Below are 25,144 nucleotides of genomic sequence, written 5' to 3'. Positions count from 1 at the left end.
TCACAAAGAATACACACATGATTTTTAGAAAAGTCAAAGGTGTGTGCCCTTGGGATTTGAACCTGCGGACATTCGTCTCGGCAGTCCGTTCCAACTAGACCTAGTCCCAACTAGACTATCTGCTTTGTAAAGTAATGAAACTAAATTATTTCAACAACTTTAGTTTATTATTAGTAGCATCTACAGCTTGACCGAAAACATAAAAAAGAACTCGTATTGTAGTAAAATATTGAACTAATTTCTTGAACTGAAAGCGTTAACTTTAATACGAAAAAACAAAAGTGGCGTCTTCAAAGTGGGTTTATTATTTTGCTGCTCAGGCTATAACTGTATAATATTATCTCCGCGGCTTTCTCAGGAGACGTCCTATAGGATCGCAGGAGATACCCAATTCAACTAGGATTTTATGTACGAGAACAGATATTTTAATGTAATAAGGTTGAAATTGCGTTGATAGCATAAATTTTTATTTCATGACTAAACTACGAACTGATTCTATGTTTTGTTTATACGGATTTTAACCGACTTCAAAAAAAGGAGGAGGTTATCAATTCGACGTGAGTTTTATTTTTTCTTTTTTTTTTTTTTGTATGTTTGGTACTTCAGAACTCGCTCATTTATAAACCGATTTGGAAAATTCTTTTTTTATTCGAAAGAATTTCTCTCCAGATTGGTCCCATAAAATTTTTTTCAAGATCGCTTTGGTAGTTTGGTTTTAAAATTAAAAAAACTAGAATAATTATGTCGTCCAAGAAAACGAAATCGCGAATTTAGCTTTCCTGTGACGTATTTAGTTATGTTTTTGCATTGAGTTTGGTTGACTGTACTTCTCACATACTTATACATATAGCATAACATCTTTTCCCCGTGTCAGGGGTAGGCAGAGGCGTAACATTTCATCGCGATAGTCGTACTGTGTGTGAAACATATCAGTTGTGTTTTTGGGTTGGGTTTAATTGACTCTACGTTCTTACATACATACATATATGTATATAGCATCACACCTTTTCCCATTTTTAGGGGTAGGCAGAGATGTAACACCACAGCGCGATAGTTGTATTATGATCGAAATATATCAGTTGTGTTTTTGCGTTAGGTTAGCTTGAATCTACTTCTTACATAAATATATATAGCATCACACCATTTCCCCGTGTCAGGGGTAGGCAGAGGCGTATAATTTCACCGCGATAGTCGTACTGCGTGCGAAACACATTAGTTGTGTTTTTGCGTTGGGTTTAGTTGACTGCACTTTTTACATACATACATATATGTAGCATCACACCTTTTACCCTTTTCAGGGGTAGTCAAAGGTGTTACACTACAGCGCGATAGTTGTACTGTGAGCCTAATTAAAATTGCTAGTTAAGCTAGATAAATACATTAACGAATATACGAAAACAATGTGCTGCCAGTGTACAAAGTCAGCAAGTCAGATCGTCACCGGAGATAAACACATCGCCGCAGCACAGCAAATGGAAGCTATTAAGGAAATATTTAAATTTGTGAACAGTACACTACCCAAATTCGTCCCCTGCGACATATAGCTGGTCAAATGTGGGTGTATTACACTCCCTGCCTCGAAAAAAGAGAAAATAAAAAGATGAAACACCATACATGTGCTTGGTATTACACCTTTCACTGTGTATGTTGTAGTATACGCAAACCTACTCCTTTTAATTGATTTAAAAGAAATTTAGCTCATAGATGGACTATGCAACAAATATAGCTAACTAGCAATTTTAATTAGGCACCGACTCCAAAATTGGTATCCAATATATACTTGTTATGTGAAATTATTTTTTGGTTTTGAGTGGTTTTTGAAGGCGGTTTAATTTTTGTTAAAATTATTTTTATTTATTAAACCGCTTGTTATTGCTCGCGGGTTCGATCACAAGCGATACCAAAACAAAAGACCTATGCATTTTTCTCGATTATTTCTTATATGCAGTTATTTTATTTTACTTTATTTGAAAAAATACAGAAAAAAACATAACACTTCGAGGTAAAAAACAATTAAACAAGTCATTATCCACAACAGTTATTTGTATTTTGTAACTAATGAAAATTTACTAATAATATTCCGTCGATGAAAACAAAGCAAACACCGCAAAAACCCCGAGATAATGCCCTCAAATCTTCTATAGATACAAAATATATGCTGCTATAAATTGTATGAGATTTGTAAACATTTTAGCCATTCTCTAAAATATCAATTCCTCATAATTTCAATCCTTTGCTTTCCAGTTCTCAACAGTAGCTGTTTGCTCTTTATAGAGATGTGAATGGTTCTTACTTTATATAACATTGAGAAGTAACTCCTTTCTACGTTGGAGGTAAATTATAACTTTGCCGGGCAAACTCAGCGGGAAATGAAAGTTCCAACCGCCATGGAATGAGGGGAAAATTGACAAGTTGAATAAATGTTTATTAAATTTACATTGGATTTATAGACTTAACTCTCAATTGCCATATTATTCTTTCTTTATTCAGTCCATATTTTTCTAATTACTAAGTGAGCTCGCTCTGCTCGTGTGGTGGAACCTTTTAGGGATAAAAACGAGTATATATTTTCGAAGGTGTGTGAAGTCTACCAACCCGCACTAGGCCAGCGTGGTGGACTAAGGCCTAATCCCTCAGTAGTAGAGGAGTCCCGTGCGCAACAGTGGGACTGTATATAATACAAGGCGGATATTATTATTATTATATCATAATACCTCAATCCTAGGTATAGTCTTCATATTATAACGAAGGGTCCGTATAACCCGATTGCTACCGGCTTCTCTTTATATAGAATATCATTAGAACAATTTACAGACTGCATTTATGCCTGCTTGCTTCTTTATGTAGGATCTAATTATCATTAGAACGATTTGCAGACTGCATTAAGCATATTAGTATGTATATGTTGTGTTAAGTTCCCTTTAGAAAAATTTCACCTTTCACCTCTGCTACATATTAACCAAATTTTATCCAAATCATGTCAGAAGTTTCTGCTTTTATTTCCAACAAACATCCAAATATCTTCATAAACTTTCGTATTTATAATAATAGGTTATAATGACCACTATAGTTCTCGAAGCATTTAAAAATATTCTTTATCTCTAGTATCATAGAGACAGGAAAGTCTGTTGTTCATCGCAGCTTTTCGCGTTGGCGCTCCTGTCAAATCTCGTTCGATACTCCATTAGCAACAACTAACTTCGCCAAAAGTCAAACATTTCCACTCTACTTTGATTAGATCAAGTCTGTCCGCATACAGAGTCATACATTACGATACTAAATGAAACAATATTTGTGTCTGTAGCTCTGCTAACATTATGCCAGTAATCCAAGAATATCCAATATTTCAGCCAATTTTTTTATTACTAAATATTTTTTATTTTTTTATTTAAATAGCGAGAAATACATTACCCTCGCCTTATGTTAAGTGATATGACCACAGTGGGAATAGGAACACTTTTTTTCCTTAGTAGTCAAACAAGCCATCGGTCCACATGATGGTAAGCAGCTATCGCAGCCTGTGGGTTTATGCCAAAGGTACAGCCAAGCCGTTGCCTACCGGGATGCATAATGCATTCCGGCGAAGAGTACTGTAAATCGCACAGTTGTATGTACTACAGTCCACAAGCAGCTAAAAAAAACTATACTTAAAATTATATATACAATTGTGACCTAACCAATTTTTTATTACTTAAAACAAAAAGTATTGAATCTGTTGAGCTACTTTTGAGGTTGACTTTACATGTATTATAATTTTTTTTAAACTCTCACTTATAAGATATCTATATCCAAATAGAATGGTAAGTTACCTCAATAAATTATTTGTTCCTAGTCTAACAACTAATAACTAAACATGTTCTATTTTATGATCAGAGATTTATTTTTAATTCCAGTCCAATCCAATTTATTTTATTTGGCTGTATCGTTTATATGACAATTCTGCCAATGTTTTTTAATTAAATTTTTGTGTTATCTATACGTGACAACCCTACGCGACCTTTGTCAGCTGCCATGTCTTATTATTCAATTGTAACACGAAATAACGCCACCACTGTTAGTGTCTTACAAATTTGACCAAACAAGGCGAAAGATAAAAAAAAATCGAGATATTTTTCCCTTGAACGTGCAATTAATTGTGTTACGTCATGGACAATGGACCTAACGCCAGTCGCAAACCAAAAACTAAGTTAAGATAGCTTAATGATTTCTTATGTTTACGCGAATTTTAAACGTCTAAATAAAACTAGTTTTCGGTTTTTATTGCTGATTTTTATTATAATTTTCTCCAGTTTCGAAGACTTTGTAGCCTTCATGGTCACAGAGCGGACTGAGGTGTTGATCGTCCGAAAAGTAACAATATCTTTATTATAATTATAAATAGCTGGTGACGGTCCGATCTACGCTGAAAAAGCTTACAGTGTCTTGAAATCTGGCAGTCGGAATTCTTAAATCAGAAATTAAATCAGAACCAAAAATACTTGCAGACTGCATGAAAAGAACATTATATTAAAAAACAAAGTCACCAAAAGCTGTCTGTCTGTATATGATCGATTTTCTCAAAATCTACATCACGGATTTTTACAAAATTTTGTATAGAGATAGTTCAAAACCCTGGAACCTACCCAGGCTACTTTCTATCCCTGGAAAATGTACGGGACTTTTGTCCCCAAAAATTTCTACATGTGGGCGGAGCCACGAGCCAAATCGAGTATGTTATAAAATGCTGATTTACACTTTTAACTTGAAAGCTTGCGAATATTTAGTGCGCCATCGAGGCAGTTCATCACACAAATATTTTATAATGACTTGCATAAATCCACATTCATATTATATATCGTATTATTAACGCGTCTTTTAGACCCGTAATCAGTTTGAACACTACTACTATGTTTAAGACAAAGAAAAGGAATAAAAAGCGCCGTCCATTGTTTTAACGCCCCAACCATGTAATCTCGCGCGAATTTTTCTAGACTAAATATATAAACGAACATATTAACACATAACTCTTTAATATTCAAAACACCTAAATAATTTTATGAATGCTCCGCCATTTTTTCTCTGTATGATTTACGTTTGTGTTATTAAAAGCATAAATAATGTGGCAAAATGAATGAGCAGTCCTCCAATAACTAAAGTGATTTATAATTTTATGAAAGCTTATGAATATAAATGTTTTGAATCGAATTTAAAGTTACGAAATGTCATCTGACGTCTGGAATTTATAAATGCAGAATCAAATAACGAGTGAACTATAAAAAATTACTATCGGAACATAAACAAAAAAACTTTTTCAAAAGTAATCATTGTTACGAATGTTATCAAAAAATTTTATTGCTTTGATATTCAAGTCAAATAATTTTAAAAGTCTGGAAGATAGAGCACCGATTAGGTTTTTTATAGCCGTTAATTTCGAACAAGTAGGTCAACTTAATTTTAGTGAACCACGAATATCAGCCTTAAAAGAAAAACGTAAGGATTAGGAAGAATGTTTTAAACGCAAGTGCAAACTGCCGCCTCACTTGGTTATCTGTGAGAAAATACCTTTAATTTTTTTTCTACTAACGAGACAAGCATACCACTCGTCTAATGTCAATCAACTCGCTCATAAACAGTAGCAGCATCTTCCAGACCCTGAATTACAAAACTCTGTACTGCGCTTGTCACCCTGAGGATTGAGATGTAAAATCTTATATTAGCCATAACACTGGCTGCGGTGCCGTTCAAATGTGTGCAGACTGCTGCTTGGTAGTAAAATAGACATAGCAAGTGTGTCTTCTCAGACGGTAGCGTAACTCAAACCTACCCATACACGCCTTTTATCTCCGAAACAGTAGACAGAGGCGCAACTGATCTTACTTTCTGCCGTGAGTATTCCATCCCATTATATTGTAGGGGGTAAGCCTCCCGTCAAATTGAACACAAATTACAGTCTCCAGGCTGATACTGACTAAAATCCAATATCACTTTACCCGACCCAGAGATCGACCCCGAGACTTCAGCACTGCAGTCGTGCCGAACACAAATCGACGGTCCCTACGTAAAGTATCGAATCTGCAAAATTGCATTTTGCAGATTCGATACTTTACATATTAAAGATATTTAAACGGTCCTTATTAAAAGGAACTGCATTTATTTAAGACAATAAGGGTCGAAGTTCTTATCGCCATAGTAATATAACAATAACAAGCGATATATATTCGACGGTCCCTACGTAAAGTATTGCATCTGCAAAATTGTTTTTACACGACATTTTAATACCAACAGTTAACCAATATTTTTTCAAATTAGAGCTTACTTTTATTTTACGTTTTGGGATACATTCATCTAAAATTGTAAGTAATGTGGTGTTAAATGCTTTATAGTTTTCATGTATATTTTTATTTGGTTTTATGATTTCTGTCCAGTTTATTGCCTGAAGTTGAGACTTAAATTGTTGTACATTTTTATTATTGTATAGTCTTTTATTAGTGTACCATGTAGTGTGGGATGATTGATCGGGAAGCTTCATATTTAATATTGTTCCGTGGTGATCTGAAAAATCTAATTCCTTAATTTATTCCCTACGTTTCGATACTTTACGTAGGGACCGTCGAAATTAGTGTTCTCATCTATCTTTATTTGTTGGTGTTGTAAAATGCGTACTCAGTGGCCAAGGGTCCATATAACCCGATTCCTACTTCCCTTTCGTAACTTATGTAAAATCTAATATTTATTAGAAACATTTGCAAACCACATTTATGCATATTATTAGTACCTATATGTTGTGTCGGGTGAGATTTCGGAAAACTTCATTCTTCGCCACTGCGTATCATTATCTTGTTTTCAGATGGAGTATTTTTATACATACACGAAAAAATGAGCCCACTGTACCTGATAGTAAGTGGAGTGGGGTCCAATAGTGCAGTGGCGAGTGACAGAGCGTGATAGTATCGACAACAGTGCTCAGTGAAGCCGGCGTATGCACATAAAAATGTCTACTGCATGGCTCTCTTATTGAATTGACTAATAACATTTTGTAATAGCAACTAAAGTAAGTTATCTATGTTATTTAATGGGCCGAATTATATCTGCGTGAGTTATAATAGAGTTGTACGAATGTGAAGTGACCTCGATCGTAGTGTAGATTATTTTTACCCTTTAAGTTCTATTCGCTTTACCCAATTGTAAACTTTAAATGTAAGAACTTAGGTTCGATTATATGTTAGTCAATATTTCATGAAAACGTAAATGTTGTCGCTATATGGTAGGTTCATCGCATTTTAATTCTACCGCCTAGAATATGCATGAACTATTTCATTCAACTCGAAGGGTTTTAACTTGCTTTTGCTGGCGGTACCGCCCATACAAATCTGTTTCCGAGGTAAAATCCTATAACACCCAGAGATGTAATTTTTGAAATATTTTCTGAGATTTCAGGTATGTCTATCATTTTTTTTATATGGACACGTCAATGCCACCCCACTGAACCTGATGGTATGTGGAGAGCGTCCAATAGAATGTCGACTGACGAGAGATGGGTAGCCCTCGATAATCGACACAATTATGCCGACCTGTTAGGACTGAATATACAGAGGCTGATCCCGGAACGCGAGCGGATTGGATTGCTCGTGGTAGGATATATTTCATATCCTCCCGCATAGCGACCACCGTACACAAGGTGTTAATACCCGCCATAGTGGCCCACGTGAGTGCGTCGCGTTCCAAGATCAGCCTGTGTATCCGGTTCCAACAGGCCGGCGTAATAGACTCGACTGCCGAGAGGAAATCATCCCTCGTCAGTCGACATTCTATTAGACTACGTTTCACTTACCATCAGGTGCAGTTGGGTCACATTTCCATTTATGAATAAAAAAGTCTTTTTTTTTTAAAAAAAACAACCTGAAATTTGCATGTAACAAAGACAGTAACGATATTATTTTTTTCCCCTCCTACATGTTACATTTTGAACTCTATTCTTACATAAATAAGATCAATACTCACGTCTCACTTCATTTAATTTGACCATAATTAAAATTTCACACAACATAAAGCACAGATGTCGGCGAAAAAATAACGTAATCTCACGCTATGATTAACTCTACCACTGTATTACACAAAACACAATTTAACAATTCAATGTATTTAACACATTTCAACACTAAAACAGTTAAAATACGCGATATATGTGTTATATTAACATGAGTTTAATAAAGAAATAGAATGCTTTAACAACAAAAGGATAGAGCGGAAAAAGGCGTAGACCCGACGGCTACGAGTGACCGCTACGTACTGACGTAGCCGATGTTTGGAGGGAAAAACGGGCTTTGCGCACTGTGTGCTACGCGGTACGTGAATGTGTGGAGGAATATTTGAATATATAATCATATTTATGTATGTTTATGTTATGTACATTAAATATAGTTATATTTATTGAGTATGTGTAGTTATACTTTTATATTTGTGCTATAATATTATATTAACTTTTTTCTTTCCATATTTTATCATATTAATATTTATCACATCTATCTTTTTTGTTTCATCTTTGCATCGCCCAAATGTTGGCTGGTACAGAACGCATCTGGTGTTAAATCCGCCTTTATATATGAATATATAAAAAGTGTGTAAATAAATGAACATATCATACCAAAGAGTTGTTGTAAAAAAAAATCAAAGAATAAACGGTATTTAATAGTAGTTCGATACCATAATGTCGTTTCAAATATTAATTTCAAAGCCGGTATTTATCTCATTCTATTTTTTTCAGTTGTAATAATGTATGAAAATGCCTCATATTCCTGAACAAGCCTAAATAAAATACTTATAGTATAATAGCGTATAAGATAATAATTTGTAGGTAGCATGGAGTTATAAATAAATTCATAAACTATAATTACTATTTTATGTTTTATAAAGTCTAGTTAAACGGTTTCGTTTCAAAGTTTACTAAATGGATCATTAAAACCCCGTATATTTTTGAACCGCGTAGCACCGTAGCTGCGTTTGAGCTACGGGCTTCGTAGCACTAGAGCCATGTTTATATTAGCTGAACAGATCGAACTGACGAGTTAACATCGCTTAAGCAGCATTTAGCGAAATGAGACCTTAGGTTTCATGACAAAAAAAATAAGTTGATTTGAATTCTAATATTTTTATTTATAAAAAGTAATATTCAATACAATTTGAAATAATTTATATACTTTGATGGATACGTTGTCTCGTGATAAAGAAATAGTTACAAAAACAAAATTTTTGTATATTATATTAAAATTATTGATATGTTTATTTCTTTAGATATTTCTCTATGTATCTGCCGATAAGGATCATCGGCCGGTTTTGCCAGTCCGTCAGAGTAGCTTTGCTCGGAGTTACCTGAAAATATATTTTAGTATTATAAAATTATGATTTTGTAAATTTCGGAAACAAGTAAGTCAAAACAACAATGGTGAACGGTGGAATTTTCCGAAAGGGAAGCCGACACAAAATATTTGTACTAATACTAATTATAATTAGATTTTAGCCCACTATGCCATGAATATTAATTATTTATTATAAAAAATAAAAATTATTTTAATAGTCTGCTTATATATATATTATAAAAGGGAAGCCGTTACGAATCAGATTATATGGATTCTTCGCCACAGTAAAACAATCATTGATGTGGATGGAAGTATTTTAGTTACAAAAGTTTTTGATTGCGGTTGCTACGACTTTGACAATAATGATAGCTATATCCAGCTTTTGGTTCAATAAAAAGCGATTGAAAAATAATTATAGGTCTTTGACCTAAGTGGCGGTAATCATGAATTAAACATATTCAATACGAATTAAAAAAAAACTGCATTGTAAACATAAGAAGGCCAAGAAAACTCTGTATCTCTAACCCCTCTCCTACCCCATTTAATTCGGTAAATTTCATGTATTTCCCCGTTGAATTTAGCCAATTTCATAGTAATTATTTACCCATAACATGTTCGGGGCAACCCGCTGTGATTTGTTACAAAATCTTGCTCTATCTGCTAGTGGCAAGGGTTCATGTAACTCGATTCCTACCGGCTTCCCTTTCGAAATTTATATAAAATCTAATATCTTTGAACTATTTGCAAATCGCATTTCTACATATTTTCAGTACCTATATGTTGTGTCGTTTAGGAAAATTTCATCCTTCTCCACTGCTATCTACACAGGCCTTTGTCGTATAACGACCAGTTACAACGACAATTACAGTCCAAGTTACTTTTACCTAAGCTTTGGCGTTGATTCGCGGAAACTCTTAAACGAAGTTTAGGTTAGCAAGAAAAGTTGCGTAAGTCAACTTCCGCAATTTTACCATGTAAAAAATCGGCGATTTCTGCAATTTTTTTAGTTAGCAGGGCAAGTTTTATATCTATAGAACTATTGAAAAATTGTCGGTAATGTACACTCATGGAGAAGTTCCAGCTCAATATATTACTACAAGAACTTGCTAGTTTAAACTTACCAATATAGCATTTTAACTGATGCTTTTACTTTTAGTAACAGCGAAGTCGCCATACCTGGTCTCCCTGCAGCCTATCCAGGAATGTGACGCATACTACGCCGCCGCGCACGCCAGCCTCCGTGAGCATCGCTGCCAAGGCCGGCGCCTCCATCTCTATATTTCTTACCCCCATCTCTGATAACTTAGTTAAATAAGCCAATTTGTCCTGCTCTGTATAATCACAGAAAGGACCATCCAGGCGACCTTGTCCTATAATAAAATCATGATTACAATTTATTGCATTAAACATTAAAAACGATGAAGGAACATTCATCAAAATTATCGTAACAACATTAAATGAAGGAAAAACTAAAAGTCAAAAGACCTCTGGCTCACTTTTATGAGGTTCCATATTATATATGATGTAATTGGATTTATATATATCACATGATTCTATGTCTTTTGCATTTAAAAATTCTAATAAACCCGAAAGATAAATAAAAAGGGAACCATAGATTATTGTTTTTTCTAATTTTTTCCAACACGAAAATTTGTTTTTTCATCTTTGCAACATAAGTTAAAATTTACATAGGAATGAGCCAGTTACATATTTGGTTAATTTCAATTATCTCTACCAGTGATGGAGGGTGCATATAACCGTATTCCTGCCGGCTTCCCTTCCATAATTTATGTAAAATCTAATTATCATTATAACGTTTTCCGGATCGCATTTATGCATATTATTAATACCTATAAGTTGTGTATGCCTTTCAGAAAATTTTACCCTGCACCACTGTTATACAATATTGCATTTACATCAGCAACGATGTATGTAAATGTAATAAATAAGTTATAAGTGTGAGTTTATAGCTGATAATATCTTCAGACTTTATCTCTTATCTCTGATTTTTTATCGTTCTGAACGTCAATACTTTTTAATGATCCAATCATATATCACCATAATTTAATCTAACTAACATTATAAATACAAAAGGTTGTGAAAATGTTGTGATGTTTGTTAGAAGTAAACGCAGCAACTGAACAAATTTAGATGAAATTGGCACGCGAATAGACCATGTCTTGCATTAATACATAGGCTTAATAACCATGTAACTAGCTCCAATAGGAAATTAAGAGATTATTTAAACAAATTCTTTAAACGAATGGCAATGTTGTACTGATAAAGCTTTAGACCGACACAATGCATTAAAGACTTTTGTGGTACGAAAGGCTTATAACGCGTGTGAAGCCGCGAACAATACCTAGTGCAGTCATAAAACCATCCATCCAACAAGAAACTTTAAACATTAAGGGCGAAAAATTCAAATGCTCAAAGTGAAGATGATGTTTTACGGCTTTACTACTGTAAATGTGTACTACCTATACCAATTCATTGCCTATTACCAATTATTTAATAAGATGACAAAGATACGCCTGTAGAAATCATGTTATAAATACGGACCGTTCACCAATGAAATCTGAATTTACCGATTCAAGATTTTAATACCTCTATAAAAATCATCAGCTCCCATAGTCCCTCCTAAGAAAGTTTGGAATTCATCAGACGGATCCGCCAAAGAATGGACCTCTTGACTCAGCCGTGTATCCAAGATGGATGGAAACTTTCGGGTTTTACCTAAAATTGGCTGCAAAAAAAAATATAAGGACTAGTAATATTTATACTTGAATTAGCGACATCTTGCGGAATACATTAAAACTATCAAGAACACTAATGAACTATTTTCATTGAGACGTGGCAACACCATCTAGACGAACATTAACATAACTAAAAAGAGTGCCTACAATATTATGAGTCTTCTCCAGGTTCCCGTTGAGCCCCCAGGATGACACCACCACTGATCCTGCGGGGATGCCCAGCCCACCAGATGTGCCCAGCCTGAAGACGATGGGGTTCGCCACTTTTGCGTACGCCAGCAACTTGATCACCTCTTGGAGGAGCGTCGTCATTGAGGGTATGCCAATTCCGTGCTGTAAAAGCAATGATATTATACTAAAAATGTATAGATATGGCATCTACACTGCTCTTGGCTTTCAAAAACAACACACACGTATAACTCAATCTATATATAAATATATATAAATGAATCCCTATTTCCCTTGATCACGTCATCACGCGTGAACTGCTGGACCGATTTCACTATTTTTTTTGTTGTGATCGTTATTGTCAGAAGGTTCTTATGAAAGAAAAAAATCAAAATTGCGCGGAAAACATAAATTTTATATAACTGTCAATTGTTTGAAATAACTGTCAGTGATTGACAGAATGCGCACTGCAGATTCATAGTTAAGACGGGACAACGTCTGTCGGGTCAGCTAGTATTGTAATAAACTACAATATGACATGTGATAGCAGAAGAGCTCTTTATCATAGTAATCCCTTGTTTCTATATTTATAGTAATCAAGTATCAATATTACTTGAATATTAAAAGAATAAATTAAATACTTACGCTAACAGCAAGGACTGGACCAACTTTGTACATGGCGTACCTTTGGGAGCGTTTGGTCAAGTTCTTGAGACCACCATCGGTCGGTATGTTCAATACGCCAGCCATGTATTGCGCGAACTCTCGCATACGATATTTAGTTCCACCCATACACACAAACTGAAATAGAATAAAGAAATTTCGACTTTAAAACAAAAAAATTAAGGTAGTGTTATTAACTTACTACTTATTATTGTTAGAAAAAGTAGTTTGAAGTAAGTAGTCGCTACATGCTGTTTGCAGACCAAAGATAAGCTTAGAAAAGCTAAACTCGCATTGCTGAGAAGACTACACGATAGAATATACTTAGGTATTGATGAATGTGAACCCAAACGTTCGAACAAACATTTCATAAATGTTTATTATATTGCATTGTTTCAATTATCATAATGTTATTTGTAAGTGAATATACCAATTTTTTGTCAAATAAATTAAAGTAATTAAAAAATATGTATAGTTTTGTTTATATAGTTTACGGTCTGTACATAAAGAAAAAAATACTGGAAAAGTGAGAATTTGACTCACGAGGGTTCCGTACAAACTTGTACGTACTATGTAAGTTCAAACTTGACAAACTTAACTTTACCGTTTAATGCCTTGATAAGGTTATCGCACCAACCGCAAATAATAAGTTTGTAACGATAAATACCCTTTTTTATTAAAGAACATTATTTACGTTTTTCGAGTTTTTTACCTTTACACGTGTAAAGGAAAAAAACCTGAATGAATGATTTTTTGTATGTCTTTTTGTGTGATCGTACACGCGTCCCGCAAAAATTACTACATGGAATAAGCTAACTTAAATTCTAGGCTCCATTTTGTCCCGGAAAAATATAAAACAGGAATGTTATGCTGCAAATCTTCTACATGCGGACGGAAGTGTGAACAAAATCTATTAATATAATTTATGATAAGGCATGTTCGTCCTTTGCCAAGGTGACTTACATGATAATAGTTAAAGGACGCATTTCATTTGAATCACAATTTGCATTATTATCAATGTTACCAACCGATTATATATATGAGCTATTTAACAGAATATCCGATCTACATGTCAGTCACAAATATAGCTGCCGAACGAACTGCGTGACCTACATACATGAGAATACTTCTCAAGAATTTCAATAGTATTTATTTATTTATGAACAAGTAGTAGGAATTACACTATTATATTAAGGTTAATACACAATATAAAATCAAAAAGTTTAAGTGACTACTTTGGAAGGTTGCTACAATATGCATTAGAAAAGATAGAAGTAACAATATTATTAAACAAAATAAGGCGGGAAAAGTTACTTAGATTAACAAATAAATTGAAAATATAATGATATTATTAGTAACGACAAAAAACTAAATACAAGTATTAAGTAAGTTACGCTAGCAGAAGGTAGATTTCTATTAGGTCATTTGGGTCAACTATTTCCGAATTAAAAAGTTAAGTAAAGTTTTGCTACCTACGCTATGTGAATTGTGAAATCTACCAACCCGTACCAGACCAGCATGGTGGACTAAACCTTATTATAATTATGGACTTTGTTTTTGTCACGCATAAATAATGTCAATGACGCGGGCGTGGCTTATACTGAATTTATGTATAGCTCCGGTACTGTCACTAGACATAAATCGACATAAAGAATGGCATGGCTAAAGACGCTACAGCTCCACCTAACAGCATATGGATGAATAGGGAAATTATTATCCCTATCTTCCTTTATCGGAGTCGAATCGTGGACAATTCTAGTGAAAGAGAGAGGTTCGATGCAGTTGAAATCTAGTGCTGCAGGCGAATGCTGAGAATAGCATGGACCACGAAACGCACAAAGGAATCGATCTTCTCACGCTTAAAGTGAAGACACGTTTAGCCAACATACGTCGCCAACGCATCCTTGCATACTTCGGACATGTTATACGAAAAGGTGACGAAAATCTGGAAAGACTTGTGATCATTGGCAACACCGAAGGCAAACGTTCTCGAGGCTGAGCACCAACCCGATAGACCGATAAGATTGAAGACTCGTCTGCCACCAAGTTCCATAAATTATTTGAAGATGCAATGAAGAGAAACCGATGGAGATAAATAATCCGCTCTAAATCATACATCCAATGATGACCACGATCCTCAGTCATGAAGGACTACAGAGAGAATTATTAGACATACTCTTGCCTAAATAAATCTACCACATAGTGTAATGAGTGAAATATTTACACAATGCAACAGTCTGCTTATCAACTTAGATATTTCACAAAAGCAACGATAATACAAATTATGATAGCTTCAAGTTGCTATCGATGTTGCTATGACTGTTGCTGTCTTGATATGCAGTTTCGTTTGATGCAGTTTGTAATCATCTATATATTTACGGAATATGAAATATTATCAGTCATATAAGTGATATAATCAGTCTTTCCTCGCGATATCTAAGTATGCCTTACCATTTACAGTAATAACAGTTCATTAACAGTCAGTTCGTCATTAACACTAACAACCAAAGATACTGTTACTTTTGCCTACATTTAAACGTTTGTGTTTTGGCAACTATACTGCTTTTTACTTTAGCTATTACTATTATGATTTATGTTTCAAATATTAAGCTATTTAGCTTATCCCGCTGTTTATGAAATCAACTCTTAGTAATTTAACTTGATCGAAATATGTCCTTACAATACTTTACTATATTATAAGATATATGCACTCCTTTTCGGGGGTAGACAGAGATCTAATCTCATCATTATTTCACCAGCTGTATTTCGTCCTCGAATAAAAATTATATATCTATTTGTCAAATATATTTCTGTAAAATTGCCCATAAGTACCTTAGCGTCGTGAAACATTGCTTTTAAATCACAGTTCTTATTGTCCAAACCCAAATGGTACAATATGTCCACATCCAAGCTCAGAAGGTGTTCATTCGGCAGGGCTATTGTTCCGTCGTCATTTCTGAAAACAAATAATAATACTTCGTGTACCAAACGGAAATCTTGGTACGTGAGACGGACACGGACGCAATATTCCTTGAGTCTTGTAAACTATTCTATCTTTGCAGAAAACAAAACAAAACTTACTTGGGATATTTTTTTCCAGGATGCTTTGCTTGCCACACGGTCTTGCAGTTATCATAGTGTGGCATGAAACCTTTTCTGCTGGGCAAAACGTAGTCGCAGTCACAACTCATTCTTCCTAAAAAACAAACGTTCAGGCTTTATCAGAATACAAAATTATGAAGAAAAGTCTGTTGGAGTGATGAAGAGTCCATATAATCCGATTCCTCACAGCGTCCCTTTATGTAGAATTGATGACAATTTTGCCATTAATTTACGGCAAGATGTAATGAGACACGAGGTGGTATTTGGTCTGATTTATTCTATGTACATATGGTGTTTATATACTAATGTGGTAATGTGGTGATACTATGTGCGACGCTGTCGCTACAATAATTATCATTAGAACGATTTGCATACCGCATTTATACATATTAGTACCTATTATGTTGGGCGCCCTTTCAGGAAATTTCACTTTTCGCCATTGGTATGTGATGATAATATTTTTTTTTAATTCACACGCCAAACAAATCCAGTCACCAGGGTCGATTAACACCATAGCTACATCTAAATAATAATGTCAGCCCTGTATTATATAACGTCCCACTGTTGGGCACGGGCCTTCTGTACTACTGAGAGGAATTAGGCCTTAGTCCACCACGCTGGCCTAGTGTGGATTGGTAGACTTCACACACCCTCGAAAATTTGTATAGAGAATTTCTCAGGTATGCAGGTTTCTACACGATGTTAAATAAAAGGCAGGGGAGGCAGGTGAACTCTCCCGTATTTTATATGCCTACGCACTGTTGTATATAGATACTTGTAGGTATCTAAATTTAAATGAGGCGTCCCCCTGGACCAAAAGTTAATCATTATAATCATATGTTTTATTAAGGGGTACAGAGTAGCGCAGAAATATAACGGCCTTTAAAATTTAATATGACGAAATTTTAAAGGCCGAAATATCCATGATTATTAATTATTTTTACGTTTTTCTTCAACTGCGAGAACTAATCACTAACTAGACGTGAATTTAAATTCTTTACTTGCCAATACTTGTTTAGTTACCCAGATTAAAGCCGAAACAAAATGTATGAAAATGGACCTTGAGGTATCGCCTTAACCAATAACAAAACTTTATATGATTATAATGATTCCGGGTAAAATATAGTTATTATATTTCCTTATATTATAAAGTTTTGTTATTGGTTAAACAATTCTAAAAATAAGCATTCGAAAATCAATACGTTATTAATTGTTGGTTCATTTCGTATATTTTCCTTGTTTGTGGCTGTTTTAATACACTGCTTCTTGTTATTTAAATACGTTAATCTTCGGTGTACCCAGCTTTTAACTCATAGAGAAGCAGGCATTAACTTTTGGTCCAGGGGGACGCCTCATTTAAATTTAGATACCTACAAGTATCTATATACAACAGTGCGTAGGCATATAAAATACGGGAGAGTTCACCTGCCTCCCCTGCCTTTTATTTAACATTGTGAAGAAACCTGCATACCTGAGAAATTCCGAAAAAAATACATCAGTTGCAGGATTTCCACTGCTGAACATGGGTCTCCCCCAAAGATTTCCAGATTACCCAGATTAGAAATTTTCAATGGCCAGATTATTCATTGCGCGTGGCAATATCTCCGAGATGATGTTCCCGGCATTTAGACACGAAGATTCATCTATATATATAAAAATTAATCTCTATTTCCCTTGGCCACGCCATCACGCGTGAACGGCTGGACCGATTTCACTATTTTTTTTTGTTGTGTTTGTTATTGTCAGGAGAAGGTTCTTATAAAAGAAAATATTCAAAAAATGCGCGGAAAATTAGAAAACGTAACGAAAATATAAATTTTATATGACTGTCAATTGTTTGAAATAACTGTAAGCGATTGACAGAATGCGCGTTGCAAATTCATGGTTAAAACGGGACAACGTCTGTCGGGTCAGCTAGTCTATATCTATACTATTATATAAAGCTGAAGAGTTTGTTTGTTTGTTTGTTTGAACGCGCTAATCTCAGGAACTACTGGATCAAACTGAAAAAATCTTTTTGTATTGGATAGGCCTTTGTTCGTGGAGTGCTATAGGCTATATATCATTACGCTATACCCAAAAGGAGCGGAGCAGTAATGGCTAATCTCAGGAACTACCGGTTCGAATTGGAAAAATCTTTTTGTGTTGAATAGCCTTTTGTTCCTGGAGTGCTATAGGCTATATATCATCACGCTATGACCAATAGGAGCGGAGCAGTAATGGTAAATCTCAGGAACTACCGGTTTGAATTGAAAAATTCTTTTTGTGTTGGATAGCCCTTTGTTTCTGGAGTGCTATAGGCTATATATCATCACGCTATTATCAATAGGAGCGGAGCAGTAATGGCTAATCTCAGGAACTATCGGTTCGAACTGAAAAATTCTTTTTGTGTTGGATAGCCCTTTGTTCGTGGAGTGCTATAAGCTATATATCATCACGCTATGACCAATAGAACCGGAGCAGTAATGAAAGATGTTGCAAAAACGGGGAAAATTTAGTCGTTTTCAGAGCTTCCGTGCGTGCGCTGCGTAAACGGTTAAAGTTAACAATTATGTATGACGGGATTGTTCCTCTTAAAAAGTTCTACAAAAATATATTATTAAACAAAGTCCCCCGCTGCATCTGTCTACCTGAACGTGTTAAACTCAAAAACTACCCAACGTATTAAGATGAAATTTGGTATGGAGACAGTTTGAGACCCTGGGAAGAACATAGGCTCCTGGGAAAATATATAGCAAGACTTTTATAACGGAAAACTTTATAACGCGGGCGGAGCCGCGAGCAAAAGCTAGTATTATTATATTTGTTCAAAATCTTAACTAAATGCCGATCAAGACGTCACTGTTATAAATTATATATTCACTTGAAGAACAAATAATTTTACTTATTTGACTAATATTTTTTATTCAAATCCAGGTTTACACTTAGACTCGAGTTCTTATATAATGAGCGTCTCCGTCCACATCCACAACCTGTCAATATTGACCATACTAGTCAGTTAGAATGGATTACAGTTCAATTCAGTTGAACACAGTGAATGTTCGGAACGCCAAATCTAGTACGTAGTACATATATATCGAAGGCTCGCGGTGACATAATTTGAATAAATTAAAAACATAGATATCAACATCGTAAATAATGTCGGTGCTATCTTATAACTAACATTACTGTGACGTCAGACCTTTTAAACGCTATACTGATTTAATATTGATGGTTATAGGATATGTTATGTCCGCCGGATAGCGACCACCGTAAACAAGGTGCTGAAACCCTCCATAGTGGCCCACGTAAGTGTGTCGCGTTTTGGGGGCAGCCTGTGTATATCAGGTTGCAATAGGCCGGCATAATTGTGTCGACTGTTGAGGGGTAATCATCTCTCGTCAATCGACATTCCATTGGACCCCACTCCACTTACCATCAGGTGCAGCAGTCACTTTGCCATGCTCATTACAAAAACTAAACACTAAAAAAATCTAACTTGAGAATCCTCCAATACTTCCAGAGGTATCTAACGTAGAAAACACTCTAGATTATTTTACCTTTTTAAACACACAGTCAAATCATGTCATTATTAATGAACCTATTAACTAATAAAATCTTTATAAGTACAATATCGAAGTTGATCTATTTTTTTTTACAATTTGAAAAAACATAGGCCCAATATTTATTGCACTCCACAATTGTTAAAATATAGGTTTTACAAATTAAGGAAAGTAGGTACATAATCATGGACCTTGTAGGGCACGGAAACATAGAAAAGAGGGAGAAACTTTTCCTTCAATAAAAAATATTCAAAGAAGTTATTAATTTGTTTATTTTTAAACTACTAATCTAAAAAATAATAAAAAAAACAATGTTATATAGTAAGGAAATAGTGTAACAAATATATTATTATTTCATGTATTTAAATTAAAGGAATAATATTGCATTCCAACATTGATTCAGAATTACTTATAATTATTTTAATGTAAGGAGTCAAAGGGAGAGATGGCGGCTTTTAAATTCTAGACCACAACTACTTAACAATAATAACATTTATATTTAACACTTACCTTGTCTTGCAAAACTGCTAAACGAACAAACAGGACGATGATCAGTTAATTAATAAAATTATTCACGTCCTCTACCGCCTAATATGCTAGAGGCGTGCAAATAAGATCGGAATGGAGTTTCAAATAAATAAATGCATTTTGCTGCATGATTCATCGTTTGATAAGGATATGAGTTATGCGATATATTATATTAATTGGTTTATTAAGTCGTATAAATACACAAAATGCGGAAAATAATTAGCAGTTAATACGGATATTTAATCAGAATTATAAAGTACCTAACTGCTATTTCAATACACATACAATTTTAAGGATTCTAAAATTAACAATATTTTGTTTTAGAATGTTTTCCTCAATATCCAACACCAAAAACATTTCTATATCTGCAACTCGTGTAGCTGACTGGTAGAGAATGCTCCCGCTGTTACGTTCGTGCAAATTATAACAAAAAAAGTATTCAAATGCGGTTCAATTATATTAGAACCTTTTAATAGTCATATAACTTTAATTGAAGATCTAAACAATGCATGTTTTTTGAAGTTATACTTCTTTTGGCGCCTTAGGCAAAAATTATGAGAGTAAATTTTTACGATGCGCGCGCACACCGTCGCGCCGCGAAAAACCGATACCATGAAATTAGCTAGTCATTAATTAAATTATTACATTCTTATTTATTTAATATGTAATAAGTGTAAAAAAAATAATACATTAATAATACATACAAAAAAAATAATTCCGGATTTTTTTTATTATTTTATACCTATTTTAATATAATTTATTTAACTAGATAATGCGTTATAATAAAACTTTCTTTCAATATATTAAATAACATTTTTTATTATTAATGTTATTTTCTCTACAAACATAGGACAATAGGCGAAGGACAAAATTTTTAGAAAGATTTTTATCTTGTTACGCCGGAGAAGTATACCTCTTACGTGCATACATGTGACACACACACGTTTTTTTCTTGTTTTTTTTTAAATTAGCACAACGACATAACTTTACTTACACCTGGAGTTACGTGAACTGAACAAAAAAAAAACGTCGACCGGCAAGAAATGAAAGTATCGCTTGACGGTCAACACAATTATGTCGGCCTATTGCTTTTTGACGCTCTTTTTTAAGGTCTGACAGAACCCGTATACCGGTAAACTATTTCACGGCACTATATCACATTTTACACATCAAAATAATGGATAAATAGGTACGTTAAAGCCTTTCGCTTCCTTAAAACTAGTTACCCAAGCACGTCACTACGCCAATTGAATTAAATAAAACAATTTAGAAAGGTTAATGCGAACGATAAACTTATTATCAAAATGTGCGTAGACCCGGTCAAGGATTCAATATGACGAAAATTATGTATCAATATTTTACTACACTGGAGGTTATCATTTTCTTGTAGGTCTAGTAACACGTGTTGGTAATATCAGTTTATGTGCTAGACTAACACTAGTTCTAGACAATCTATACATATAAAATCTTACAAGCCGATATCTGTACATTATAGATATAAAAGAAAACCGAACATGGGGGATTTATTAGAACAACAAAATACAAAGTAACAGTTTTTAGAATTTGTGTCTTGGTGTATGTTTCTAAACGCATGGAATTGAATGCACTTTTAAGCGATTTATTGTTAGAGGTCTCTAGCTCAAAATATGGACTTAATTTTATCCCGGGAAAAATAACTAACTTTTATCATGAATTTTTTACGCAGTCAAAGCCGAAAGCAATAATTAATCTATATATATAAAAATGAATTGCTGTTCGTTAGTCTCGCTAAAACTCGAGAACGGCTGAACGGATTTATCTTATCTTGGTCTTGAATTATTCGTGGAGGTCTAGGGAAGGTTTAAAAGGTGAGAAAAATTCGAATAATTGCCGGGAAAATCCTCAAAACAGCATTTTTCTATTTCCCATACAAACGTTTTCTAACTAATACGTAGAGTCAATTTGAGCTTTATTGCTATTGTATAAAGTTCACTGTTGCCTAAGCAATGTAGGTGTGTTCCTAACATCAAAGCAGTGTGCGTTGGAGCACAGAATATAATAATGTAATGTCGCGTTCTGAAACTCAACAAAAGTGATATCGCGGACCCGACTAAATTGAACAGTCACAAAATTTAATATATCATTAGTTATTTGGTTGGCTTCACGATATTATTTCTTTTGTTTTACTTTAAGGCGATACCTCAAGGTCCATTTTCATACATTTTGTTTCACCTTTAATCTGGGTAACTAAACAAGTATTGGCAAGTAAAGAAAATTTAATATGACGAAATTTTAAAGGCAGAAATATCCATGATTATTAATTATTTTTACGTTTTTCTTTCAACTGCGAGAACTAATCACTAACTAGACGTGAATTTAAATTCTTTACTTGCCAATACTTGTTACAAATAATTATTGTAAACCTATGACTCAGGCGAGAATTCTAGGCGTCATACTCGTGTACAACTTTAAATGATCTACACAGCATACCCGCTGGCACGCCGACACAGCTCGGCGACTTAGTGTTGGCGGCGATTGCTTTCTGTGCAGCCTTGCTATTTCATTAAAAACTGCTAAAGCACCGTTGATCATTTCGGACCTCCCACGCGTTCCTCGACTCAGTACCGTATTTGTCAATAGGCCGTATAGACCGCGGCCTAGGAGGTAGTATAGTTTCTATGGGGGCCTTGTTTCTTGATTCCGCAAAATACGCACCCACAGGCAATATATGTGGGAAGCCACACATTGAGTGACCTTAACAAAAGTATAAATTTTTCACCGCCTAAACGAAGCCGCCAACAACAAAGCCGCTAACTTGTTTCGCTATGTTAAAAAATTTGATCCTATATAAGTACTTACAAAATTCGATGCATAACTTCACGCAGTAATTTCACGCAAAACTCGACGTTATTGACATAAGCGTCATACGATTTTAGACTCTGCTTTTATAGAGCATACATTGACTACGGTGAATTGAAAAGTACGAACCGCCCGAAACATGTACTCAACCCTTAGTGTATTGATCAACGGTTAGTTATCCACCAACGCAGCACCTCCTTCGCCTTTTCAAGCGGTGGAAGGGATTGGTACGTTCGTGTTTCCTTTTTTTTACTACACTTGCACCGAGCTTTATCATCCTAGGACCCATGACGCCCCGGGACCTGGCGCTCCCCTTGAATCCCAGAGAGGTGCTCTTTGTCCCAGACTGGGCAAACATTCTACAGATGGGTAATATGTTTTACTACCTGTCCTCTTCGTATGGCTAATGTGTACGGGGTTATTAGCTGCCCTTAACCTACATACTTTTATCCCGGAAAAATAAAATGTGTGATCGTCCCACGATGTGACTTTATATCCCGACCGCGGAACATCATCACTACATTTATTTTCACTCTTTGTCCCTTTCTTTTTGATCTAATTAAACATCATATTTCAAAAAACACATGTCTTTATCTACTACAAAGTAACCGCATAATGTATTTCTAACAGTACAAATATGCACGTGCAATATGCACGAATGCATCCCAAAAATTATAGGTACATTTAAATTGTAATCATTAAAAATCTGTTAAACATATTAATATTGTAAACCTCTGTTTACACATTTTAAACTAACAACCCTCTATTGTAAAAAAATATATATTTTCACACTCTCTCCTTTCCCCATCGCGGATCTGACCTTGGTAGAAGTCGTTACACAGCGATGCCAGGTTGCCGTGGCGGATTAATTATATTTGTAACATGAACAATCTGTACTTATCCAATTTTTCCAGCAACTAAAAACCTTTTCGTTTGCTTAAGTATATCTTCTAGTGCAAAACCTAAAAATATGAATTGGAAAAGTCTGTATAAATATGTGTAAGTAAGTATCTATTACAAATCCATATTATCAAATTTGTTTAACTACCACAGGGCAGACTTTTAAAGAGAAATAAATTAATGTAAGCCTGTATACCTGGTAGCCCTGCTTCTATCAATCTACGCGAGGGAATGGCGACACAAAAGTTACATACACACATACACATCAGAGGCTATTTTTTTTTTTTTTTTTTGGTTTCGCGGAGAAAGTCCCTTATTACTACCGCCCAGCCTTCGTGGGGGGTGACTGAGCGGTTATGCTGGGGTAACCGTGCCTTACGGCCCGGCGTTGAGCCGCCCGGATTTGATGACGACCTTCGGGCGACCGCCGGGCCGGAGTCCCTAACCCTATATACAACTTAACCTATGCACGGCCTACCAGCTAAAACTCCGCGGTGGCCCTCTTCGGCGCATTAGGGACGGCTGCGGGCTTCCTCTGACGTTGAAGTGTCTAGTCTGCGACCGCAGCCGCCCCTGCGCGGTGCCGCCTTGCGGCCCGTCTCCTATGGGTGGGGGGCTCAGAAGCCCCCGCGCACCGAAGGACGCCCTCGGCGTCTACGGCAGCATGAGGCCAACTACACACTGCCGTCCATCCCGGGGGTCACCACAATGTGCTAAGCATGCACAACCTACACCAGCGGCCGACAGCCCCCTGCTGCCCGCCGGCGACCCCCCGATGGCCTCTATTAGTCGCCTTTTACGACAGGCAGGGGATACCGTGGTGGAATTCTCCAAACGCCCCCAGTCCACAGGGCGGATCAGAGGCTATACTAATATTCGGGTAAAATGTACAAATGAAATTTCTAAACGGGCAACACTGGCAAACCCTAACCCATCCTCAGTCCCATCCCTGCCAAATTTCGGGAAATTCCGGGATTCCCCCTAAATTAGGAGGCTTTTAATTGCAAGTTTAATTAAGGACTAAATATCTTGATACAATATTGGCAGGAGTTTTAGGGTTAAGAAATGCATGTAGATAACACACCTTTCTGTCTAAAGAAGTGATTTACTTGTACCCGCAAGAATAAAAAAACAGAAAGCTATTTTGCATCTAGATATTAATTAATGTTTTTGAGGTATTTTATGACAATAATAACGTAACGCAATATAATTTGCTGCTATTGACTGTATCGTTTTACGACAATTCTACCAATGTCGAGTTTGAAAAGCAAATGGATATTATCAATATAATAAAAAAATCTTGGGAGTTTCT

At 35.3% G+C, this 25,144-nt stretch overlaps 1 protein-coding gene across 4 annotated transcripts; it reads right to left on the bottom strand.

The window, feature by feature from the left end:
- Positions 1 to 9,107: 9,107 nt before the first annotated feature.
- On the bottom strand, positions 9,108 to 24,102 carry LOC115455937 (uridine phosphorylase 1). 4 transcript variants are annotated; one of them, XM_030184750.1, is made up of 8 exons: positions 16,421 to 16,546; positions 16,004 to 16,118; positions 15,755 to 15,878; positions 12,905 to 13,060; positions 12,239 to 12,424; positions 11,943 to 12,081; positions 10,512 to 10,705; positions 9,108 to 9,348 (listed from the first exon to the last, which is right to left on the bottom strand). In XM_030184750.1, exons 1-8 carry the CDS (start codon positions 16,536 to 16,538, stop codon positions 9,259 to 9,261), a joined length of 1,122 nt encoding a protein of 373 aa, XP_030040610.1. In that variant the 5' UTR covers positions 16,539 to 16,546; the 3' UTR covers positions 9,108 to 9,258. The 4 variants fall into 4 exon arrangements, with proteins under 4 accessions (XP_030040610.1, XP_037300614.1, XP_030040616.1 ...); XM_037444717.1 differs by lacking the exon at positions 16,421 to 16,546 and adding an exon at positions 24,029 to 24,102 and having other exon boundaries at positions 9,110 to 9,348; XM_030184756.2 differs by lacking the exon at positions 16,421 to 16,546 and adding an exon at positions 21,089 to 21,350 and having other exon boundaries at positions 9,110 to 9,348.
- Positions 24,103 to 25,144: the final 1,042 nt, after the last annotated feature.

Source organism: Manduca sexta, chromosome 5 (assembly GCF_014839805.1).
Source record: "Manduca sexta isolate Smith_Timp_Sample1 chromosome 5, JHU_Msex_v1.0, whole genome shotgun sequence".
Taxonomy (NCBI): Eukaryota; Metazoa; Arthropoda; class Insecta; order Lepidoptera; family Sphingidae; genus Manduca; species Manduca sexta.
This window is presented reverse-complemented; position numbering and strand designations above follow the sequence as displayed.

What these genes read in the sequence shown, in the direction of transcription:
- LOC115455937 (XM_030184750.1), bottom strand. Translation starts at nt 16,538, where the DNA reads ATGGTGTTAATCGACCCTGGTGACTGGATTTGTTTGGCGTGTGAATTA. An exon ending in AAGGGCGCCCAACATAATAG is followed by an intron (nt 16,119 to 16,420) that starts GTACTAATATGT and finishes TTTGTTTTTTAG; the next exon opens with GAAGAATGAGTTGTGACTGC. An exon ending in CCTGGAAAAAAATATCCCAA is followed by an intron (nt 15,879 to 16,003) that starts GTAAGTTTTGTT and finishes ATTTGTTTTCAG; the next exon opens with AAATGACGACGGAACAATAG.